Here is a 9740-nt window from a genome sequence, read left to right on the forward strand (position 1 = left end):
GTGCAGCGTTGGGTGAGCACTGTGGCACTTGTTGTGGCGACAAGGTAGCCAAGTGGATTTCCTTGGTAAGGAAAGAGAAGAGAGGAGTGTAGCTCCGAGAGAAAGAGTAAATTCGCGGAAGTGAAAGTGGCAGTGTAGAGTTATGATCGGAGTGGTCCGACGGTGGTCATTGAGCAGCATGATTGCAGTGGTGGTATGGAATGACATCATGATGGGGTGTCTGCTGAGGATGCGGAAGGGATTCCGCGGGTGTAGAGCCAAGAGTCTTAGGAGGGATGCAGGTATGGAGTTTTGGATTCCCAACTTGTTTTCGGTGAAGGAATTGTGTAGCAGTGGTTCATCCTGAGGGATGTTTTGAAGGTCATCAGTGTGATGGGTTTTCCTAACCCGAGGGTGCTAGAGATAGTTCAGCATGTGCATGTGATTGCAAGAAGAGAACTCATGGGAGTTGCTCTGAAGAGTGTGTCTTTCTGTCAGCATGGAATGGATAGAGTGGGATTCGGATCAGGGATCAGGTGGTTCATGGTTTTATAGATCTTATGGGTCGACTAATGGTTGTGATTTGGAGCAGTGTTGCATCATGAGTGGTACTCAGTTGTTGTGTGTGGTTATCAGAGGGTAAAGCCGGTGGCCGGCTTGTGGCGGTGGTCAGGACACCGCGAGCAAAGAGCAAGTAAGTTCGAGTTTCGTTGGGTATGCCTTGAGGGACCTGGTTCGGTTAAGGCCATGTGGCGTGTTGTGGGAGTATTTTTGGAGATGAGTTGCCGTAGGCTTCGAGGACGAAGCCTAATTTAAGTGGGGGAGAATTGTAACATCCCGAAATATCAAGAGTAGAGTTGAAGGGATAAAAGTGTAAATCTTGAAGGGCAACTCGGCGAGTCCATGGATGGACTCGGCGAGTAGGGTCGTGACTTTGGTCGCGTGTCAAGTGGCCTACTCGGCGAGTCCAAAGATGGACTCGGCGAGTAGGTGCTGAGTGGAGAAAACCCTAAATCCGGGGAATGAGCCCTATTTAAAGAACATTATACCCTCTCCCCAGCCTCTTTGATCCCCCTTGAAGTCCAGAAACCCTAGAAAGCGTGATTGTGGAAGATTGGAGTGCATTTGGAGCTTGGGGAGGTGTTTGTTGAAGTAATCATGAAGGAGAAGAGGCTTGGGTCAAAGGGCTTTGTTTAGATTCGGATCTCTTGCTATTGGAGGCTTCATTTTTGAGGTAATATCTCGTTCTTGGGCTGTGTTCTTCTAGATTCTTCATTGTGGGGTTGTATGGGAAGCTTAGATTTGTGGCATCTTGAGTTTGAAGGATAGATCTGAGGTTGCTACCTCAGATCTGGAGTGGAGAAGGTCTTAAGGGCATTAAAGTCCCTATTCTTGTGTTATTGATGGAGCTATCTTGTCCCAAACCCCAAACCCTAGAGTAAAAATGCTTAAATCTTCGTGGATTCACGTAAAGATTGCCACTTTACGTGATGGATGGCCTTAGGAGAAGTAGATCTATGGTTTGGATCATCTGCATGGCTTGGAAAGCTTCTGTATGGATTCAGACCCGGTGGTACTCAACGAGTCACATGGGTGGACTCGACGAGTTGCTTAAAGATGAGCTGGAACTCGACGAGTGGGATGAACAACTCGGCGAGTAGGTTGAAGATAGCCTTAGACTCGGTGAGTCTTGTCGAAGAGTCCCAATATTTTCTGGTTGAGTCGAGAATCGGTGAGTCAAGGGATGACTCGGTGAGTTGGGTGCGAGTGGACTCAGAGTTGCTGGACTCGGCGAGTCTCGGGGTAACTCGGCGAGTTAAGTCGCAGATTGAGGGAAGTTCTGAGCTTGGGGACTCGGCGAGTCATCGGGTTGACTCAGTGAGTAGAGTCAGTAAGGGGTTGACTTTGACTTTGTCCAAAGGTTGACCAGTTGTCTGCCAGGGGTATTTTTGGTAATTAAGGGTATTTATTGAGTTGAGTGTTTCGGTGTTCAGTGGAGGAGTTCGTGTCGGATTTTGGAGTAGCGGGATCTTATCCTTTCAGCCGGCAGTTTCGAGGTGAGTTATCCTCACTATATCAACAGGGTCTAAGGCACCAAGGCCGGCCCTTTTATCGGATTGAGATCCAGGTATCTGTTGTTATGTTATTGCTTTGATATGGTTGCATCCTGGTAGTTAGGATGGTATTTGCTAGTGACCGGTTAGGTCGGTATCCTGTTAGAGTATGATGTGTTATGTGATCTGCTAGATCGGTTTGCCTGAATATGAATTGTTATGTGATTGTATGTTTATGTGCACATGGTTGTTGGACTGGAGTTGGGTTGAGGCGGGTCCTACTTCGTGCTGTAGGCCAAGATACCCAGGGCGGACCGGTTATTCCGAAGGCCCGGTGAGCGGTCCAGATAGGCTGTAGGCCCCACGAGGGCGGACCAGACATTTCGAGGCTTGGAGAGTGGACCGGGACGACTGAAGGCCCGGGCGCGGGTGGACCAATCATACTGTAGACTCAGAGAGTGAACCAGGTGAGTTGAAGGCAAGGTGCGGGCGGACCAACCCACGGCAGACTCGAAGGACATTATTGGACTCAGAGAGTGGACCAGGTGAGTTGAAGGCCCAGTGCGGCCGGACCAACCACACTGTAGACTCGAGGGACATGATTGGACTCGGAGGGTGGACCCGGTGGACTGAAGGCCCGACAAGGCGGACCAGTCCCAAAGTAGACCCGATATGCATGGTTGTTCTGTGATTCATTATGAGATAGCATGATATGTGTATGGTATATGTGGTTGGTATTTCGGGGGTATCTCACTAAGATTTCGGGCTTACAGTTGTGGTTTAATGTTTTTCAGGTTCTTCAGGAGACCGTGGCAAGGCAAAGGCGTGATCGTACCGCTCCTCATGATTTTGTAGTAATGTGATTCTGGGAATACTCTAAATGATTTGTATTGAAAACCTTTTTGTAATAATTTAATGAAATCGGGTTGTTTTTGAAAAATTTAAATTTGTTGGATTTTTCGGTCGTTACAGTCTTCCTGGCTCCTTCTTCTTCGGGCAGTCCCTCGAAATGTGCCCCTCCTCGTTGCACTCATAACAAACCTTCTTAGTGAACGTGCATTCGTTGGCATAGTGCCCAGGCTTTCCTCATTTGAAACAAGTGAATCCTCCGTCACATTTCCCTTGGTGCTTCTTCTTGCATTTGTCGCACCATTTTGCTTCGGCTCCTCCTCCGTTCGAACCAGACTTCGAGAATTTACTCTTCTTACCGGAACTCAAGGATCCATCAAATTTCCTTTTCTCTCCCACCTCCGCTCTCTCAGGACCCTTCTCTCGTATCTGAGTCTCCACATTCTTAGCTGCCCAGATGGCGGCTTTTAGAGTGGTATTTTTCTTGACCATTGGACCAAAGTCCGGTGGTAATCCGAGGGAAAATTTGTTAACCTTGGAGAGTTCAGCTGGGATGAGGTGAGGAACAAGCTTCATCTTTTCTGTAAAGCTTGCAGCGTATTCAGTAACCACTACTAGAAAAACAGCCTTTTACGACGCTCATTGCGCGTCGTAAAGGGCTCAGACGATGCACAAATGCGCGTCAAGGAAGGCCCTGTCATAAAGAGAGACGACGCGCTTTTGCACGTCATCTATAGACGACGTGCATTTACGACGCGCTATTACGACGCACGTTTACGACACGCATTGCGTATCAAGTAAGGCCCTGTCATAAAGGAAGACGACACGCATTCGCGTGTCGTAACCTTACGACGCACGTGTTAATGACATGCAATGCGTATCAAGAAAGCCCATGTCAAGAAAGGCCATGTCATAAATGAAGATGACACACATTTTTGCGTATCATAATTTTAAATATTTAAAAAAAAAATATTATTTATAGATTTACTAATTTTCAAATTAAATTTGTATTTAATGTCTCATAATAGAAAATAAAATATCATATACAGAAAATACAATCGATTGCATAAAATTTAATGTCGTACATATAATCGTTCCATGGAAAGATAAAACAAATCAATAGTTGTAACAAAAATTTACAAACTAATTAGATACAAGAAATATAAAAAATATACCCTCAAATGCTTTTCAAAGTCTAATCTCCACGTCAACTCTTCAACTCACTTCTCTAGTTTGTCCTTAGGTTCTCTAAGGGCTCCAGCATCTCTAGCAGTTTCAAAGGCAAAAGAAGAACAGAACGTGATATTATTTTGCCACCTATATGTTCTTCAATGATGTGATGAGAATCATACCCCTTCAAAGGCACAAGTAGCCAATAACACTTGTTATGTCAAGCACAAGCACAGATAGAAATATGCCACTTTGAGTAAAATCAGTGTAAGTAAAAAGTCATAAAGTAGTAGAAAGTAACTATATTTATTGAAGAGTATCATGTAAACTTGTATGAAGTACGCAAGATTCTAAACAGTACCTCTTTAATGGAATGATGTTATTTTTGTAATCCAAAGGAACTGTTGAAAGTGCAGGTTCAAGTGGCAAAGTCGTAAATGTTTCATTAAGCATTAATTTCGCCTTATGTAGTTCATGTTGCACTTTATCCAAATTTCCTTGGATATTGTAAAGCATTGCTTGTAAAAGCATCTACTCACCCCTGACCCCTCACTTTTGGTTCCCTATCAGATGCAGCATCAAGAATAGAGAACACGATCTCACCAAACATAATCAATAATCAGATTGAAGTATATATTATGAGTAAGTAATAAAGTACATGTAACACAATAAAGTATTATTAAGGAACTTATGATTTCAAATATTATTTTTTACACTCAGATGCCAAAATATTTTATGTTATTCTTCTACAAGTTGAGAACCAACTCAGACATTAAAGATAATAGTCCACCAGCATGCAAAATTTCAATAAGATGTTTTAGTTTTTCTTTAACCCATGTTAAAAATAGTCAAACATTCTCATAACCAAGTTAGCTAGAGTTATCAGACCAAATAATGGAAACAAAACCATTGGAAGTTAGGGTGATGCTATGTCATGGTCCTGCTACTGCCTGAGATAGGAAAAGTAATATATATATATATATATATATATATATATATACACGCCAAAGTGAAGCAATTAATGGTCTAAAATTACAAATATAACCAAATATTCAAGAGTAAAATTATAACTTGGTGGTTATTTTGAGTAAAAAAAGCATTTTGTCTTTAATGATAGAAAGATATATATTAGAGAAGTGCCTATCATATGAATTAGACCACATGCCACAAACAAATCAAAACCATGTTATTAAAAGAATTATGAGCTTGATTTACTGAACATATAAATGTAAGCCATATAAAGAAATTGCAATTGGAAAATTTAAATGTTACGAGTTACCCCAACCAGAAGCAGAAGATTTTCAGGAATTTTAAAATAAATATAAAATATGAATAACTTAAAGAAGCCATCAGTATCACTTACATCATCCTGATGTGCAACAAGCTTTTTCTCATACTTCTTACGAATGTCTTATACAATCTAATTGTTATTAGTATTATTATTATAATTATTATTATTACTATCTGTTTTATTATTATAATTATTATTATTACTATCTGTTTTATCTTTATCCGTTTCCTCAAAATCTTTATCTGTATTATTATTATAATTATTATTATTACTATCTAATTGTTATTAGTATTATTATTATAAGTGTCGAATAATACTACTTCAGAAATTACCATCAGCAGTGTTCCCACATCTGGCTTCTCTTTCAGGTTTTCAAGTATGTCCTCAAGTTGTGACCTAAGATTACCAATTTAGCCCCATTAGTAGGGTAGAGAATTTAATCCAGAAAAGTAATAGTATTTACCAGGATTTGTGTCATTTCAAACTCAAACATGCAAGGTGGTTTTTCAATCTCATATCAAGTATAACATAAGGTAATAAGGGGGTGCTTGGTTTGTAGAATGTTTTTTTTAAAGGAATGGAATCTATCAAAGGAACTGGAATATAATGAACCTGGTCAATTTACAGAACTGGATACATAGCAGATAATCAACATGCAATGAGGTTGGAAAGATTTTCCATATCTCCTCATTTGTTCTTAAACGACGTTTCACCCAAGCATATCTCCTCTCTGTTTTATCCAACTTTGCTAGATCTGAGAGGAAGCAAGAATCTTTTTAGAAATGAAATAAATAAGTTTTTTTTATATCTGGAAAATAGTTATAAGAAACAAACCAGCTCCTTCAAATATCTGCTGATAAGAAATAAGTTCCCTATCACAAAATTTCTTCACTAACTCTTCTCTCACTGATGGATCAAGTACATCAACAACTAAACAAGCATCTGTTAAGTGCTGCAAGAAACTGCTTTCCTCTCTCTCTTTCCCTGTACCTAAGCTGGGACAAAAGAAAGAAGGGTAAAAATGGAAATTAGACTTGTCAAGATAAAAATAAGTTGTAAAAATAACATCAAATTTACACACCTAGAGAAATCAGAATACACATGAGACTTGAGAATTTGTTTGATGTTCTTGAACTTATCTCTTAGCTCTGTGATCTTTGGATTATCTCTGTAACCATCAAAATGACTACATAACTGGCTGACAACCTAAAACACAAAAAATCATGTATATTAGACACTTCATTGGAAACAATTTAAACTTGGCTGTATAATTTAAATGGGTTGGAAAATTATAACATTCATTGAATACATGTTTTTGTTATTAACTTGTTAACAACTACCAATATACACACATCTTACATACCTCTTGCTGTGCAGAAGCCTCTTTATATTGTTTTTTTGAAGCCATTACTTGAAGTTGTTCGATGGTAGACACTGTCATATTAAAATAGGGATAATTTTTTAATGCAATATTTAAAACATGACATATTTTTTGAACAAAAGGAAACTAACCAAGCATATTAAGATGATGGAGGGCTGTGAATGTAGTTTTTATGTGTGTTTTTTTTTTTTGCAAAATCCAGCTTTTAGATGTCACGACATATTTCCTGAACCATTGTTTCACTTTGTTCAGCTTTGGTTTTAATTTGTCTGACTTTATACATGAGTTCCTGCAACTAATGATAACAATAGAGGCAACATAATGATTTTGATTCGTGGAAAAAAAAGTCTATTGATTTTTAGTATAAAAGAGACATAATTGACAACAAGAATCAACACAGACCTGAACAGCACGTGTAGTTGTAGCCAAATCCTCTTTTTCCTTTGTACCTGAATTACTCTGGATATAACAATATCAATCTAAAAAGTAATGAGATTACTCTCAAATCAATGAATGAATGACTACATTACCTAATCACACAGTCATTTGAAGGGGGGATATTATATAGATAATCACCTGTTGACGGACAACAGCAAGAATTTTTGTATCCTGAACACGTATCTCATTGTGTACTTTTTGCGTCAGCGGCTCCACACCCGATAAAGATGCTTCTGCATAGTGAATATTCCATAATGTGAAACTAAGAGAAAAACTTACTAAAAGAAGATTCATCATAAAGATCAACATATATATATATATATATATATATATATATATATATATATATATATATATATATATATATATATAGCTTGGGGTTATTGTACAATTGGACATCAAGTAATTTTATATGATAGACATTGCTTTGTAGGTGTAGGTGTGCCTACAAAATGATGAAGCATTCAACTTTTATAATTTTTAAACTCCTAAAGGAGTCTTAACTATTTTTAAGTACATTACTGATTACTCTTTCCTAGACATATGCAGTACAATCACTCAAGGTCTAAATTGACATTTTCCATTTCTTGAATGTGGACCAAAGATGATGTCCATGTTCTGTTTTCATCCGCATAAACAGCTTTACTCTTCAACTGTGCAATTCATGCCACCGAGTAGGCAAATATCTAGTTCATCCATCATTGATATCAATTTTTCTGTCTACTTAATAAATGAAAAGGGCACTAATAAGAAAGTATAATCCAATCAAAATTCAAAATTGTTAGGTGTGCAATAAGCAATAGTTCTCTCTTTCGGAACTTTTAAGAAGACAGTATATCACTATGATCTGATCTTGAATCCAGAGAAAGTGAGATAAACTGACCTGTAGGGAACATCTGGTTGATGTAGTCCAAAGTACTCGACTTCTCCATTCTCTCTCTACTGAAAGCTCACCACTCCTCCAAACCTTGTTGAAACTATGTCGCTCTTCAATTACTTTACGACCTCCATCGGAACCTATAGAATTTTGTCACAAGATAAATAGTTAAAGGTCAAAGAAACATACAGATGCATAGGAAGAAAGAACTTACATAAGTATCAAGTTGTCTAATAAAACAAATCATTATCCATGTGTCAATACCAACTGTTGTTAAATGAGAAAATCAACAACCTTGATCAGGTCAAGTATCTCCCATGTTGCCTTATTATCTCCCTTTAAGGACCGGATGTTATTGCTCTTTAAGGATTGGATTGTCCTGGTTCAAGCATTTTATCCAACAGTTGGTATGCATGGTGAAACTTTCTTTCAAATTTCAATATCAACTGGTTGGGTATCACCGAATATTGTTGTTGGGATATGACATAGGCAAGTTAGTTGCCCCACATCTCATATTGCTTGCATAATCATCACCAAACTGAGATAATGTGTGCCAAATCCAAACAAATGTTAAATCACAACAGAAGGAACAAATATATTTCCAAACCCCTAAATGTGACAATTTTACAAATCATAATCAAAGAAACCACTTCCCTTAACATGAAGCCGATCACCTAAATTGGACCAAACATGAGGCAATAGATAATACACACACGTTTCAATGGGGATGCTTGAGGTGGCATCTTCATGCCAAGAAGGCATGACAAGGGCATCTTCTAAACCATAACAACGATTGCATTAATGAAAGCAATAATAATCTGCATATCTAAAAAGAAGAACAGAAGAAACGAAATCAATAAAATCTCAACTCTAGTAATGTGAAAAGTAAAAAGCACAACAAATAAATAAATATAGCAATTGTAATCACTAGAATACACCAACTATGAATACCGACTGATTTTATTGGGCAAAAAAAACAACCACTTACTTCAATTGGAGTAGATCAAAAACTTAAATGTGGAGATAGGATCGTCGATACTTATCTTGGTGGTGGACTGTGGCACGGACGACGACGTCATACAAATCAGCAACTCCTATTGCTTTCGCCCAAGTGAGTCTCCAACGAACATCACCGCCCCTCGACTTTGTTCACTGTCTCCGGCATCAACTAAATAAGGTATCCGAGGAAAATAAGGTATCAGACACAAGGGATTCAACCAAAATAGGGTCGGGACGTAGTCTCCGAGACGATGCCGCTGATGAGTCGCAATCTCCGGTGAAGTGAGGCGAGCCTGATGAAGTCGCCGGCCGGTGAGATGAAGTGTTGCAGTCGTACTCTAGCTCGATCGTCTAGAGAATGTTAACGTGAGAAAACCCTAGTTATCATGTGGGGGCTTTAGGGTTGTTTTTGGATGCTAAGGGTTATCAGTAGAGGGAACAAGGGAGATACTGAGAGAGGATTGGTCGAAAAGGGGTTATAATTGTTTTGGACAAAATTCTACAGGTTCGGATTAAAACGCGCGTTTCATTAAAAATTTATAAAGCGACATGGTTAGACGACACACATTTTAGTTAAGGTGCCCTCCGTGTTTATTTTATTTTATTATTAGACACTAATTTTAGGGCACGCTCAAATGAGTGCCCTCTATCAGCGCGTGTCAGTGATTGCGCGTCGTAAAAGGCTGTTTTTCTAGTAGTGAA

At 38.9% G+C, this 9740-nt stretch overlaps 1 protein-coding gene across 4 annotated transcripts; it reads right to left on the reverse strand.

Annotated features, from left to right (window-relative positions):
- Positions 1 to 3968: 3968 nt before the first annotated feature.
- Positions 3969 to 9527, reverse strand: LOC145036924 (vacuolar protein sorting-associated protein 53 A-like). Of its 4 annotated transcripts, XM_078985448.1 has the most exons (13): positions 9028 to 9526; positions 8254 to 8865; positions 8046 to 8179; positions 7301 to 7395; positions 7127 to 7203; positions 6856 to 7019; positions 6707 to 6777; positions 6425 to 6549; positions 6178 to 6338; positions 5956 to 6097; positions 5676 to 5739; positions 4414 to 4615; positions 3969 to 4236 (listed from the first exon to the last, which is right to left on the reverse strand). In XM_078985448.1, the coding sequence occupies exons 3-12, from the start codon at positions 8092 to 8094 to the stop codon at positions 4505 to 4507; spliced, it is 1059 nt and encodes a 352-aa protein (XP_078841574.1). In that variant the 5' UTR covers positions 8095 to 8179; positions 8254 to 8865; positions 9028 to 9526; the 3' UTR covers positions 3969 to 4236; positions 4414 to 4504. The 4 variants fall into 4 exon arrangements, with proteins under 4 accessions (XP_078841574.1, XP_078841575.1, XP_078841576.1 ...); XM_078985449.1 differs by having other exon boundaries at positions 8334 to 9527; XM_078985450.1 differs by having other exon boundaries at positions 7127 to 7173; positions 8254 to 9526.
- Positions 9528 to 9740: the final 213 nt, after the last annotated feature.

The sequence above is a fragment of the Lactuca saligna genome, chromosome 3 (assembly GCF_052625555.1).
Source record: "Lactuca saligna cultivar CGN05327 chromosome 3, ASM5262555v1, whole genome shotgun sequence".
Lineage (NCBI taxonomy): Eukaryota > Viridiplantae > Streptophyta > Magnoliopsida > Asterales > Asteraceae > Lactuca > Lactuca saligna.

Bases quoted from the DNA above. Each gene is read 5' to 3' on its own strand.
- LOC145036924 (XM_078985449.1), bottom strand. From the start codon at position 8,094: ATGGAGAAGTCGAGTACTTTGGACTACATCAACCAGATGTTCCCTACA. The intron at 7,396-8,045 runs GTCAGTTTATCT...TTCACTATGCAG, and splicing joins CAACCAGATGTTCCCTACAG to AAGCATCTTTATCGGGTGTG. The intron at 7,204-7,300 runs GTGATTATCTAT...ATTACTTTTTAG, and splicing joins TTGCTGTTGTCCGTCAACAG to ATTGATATTGTTATATCCAG.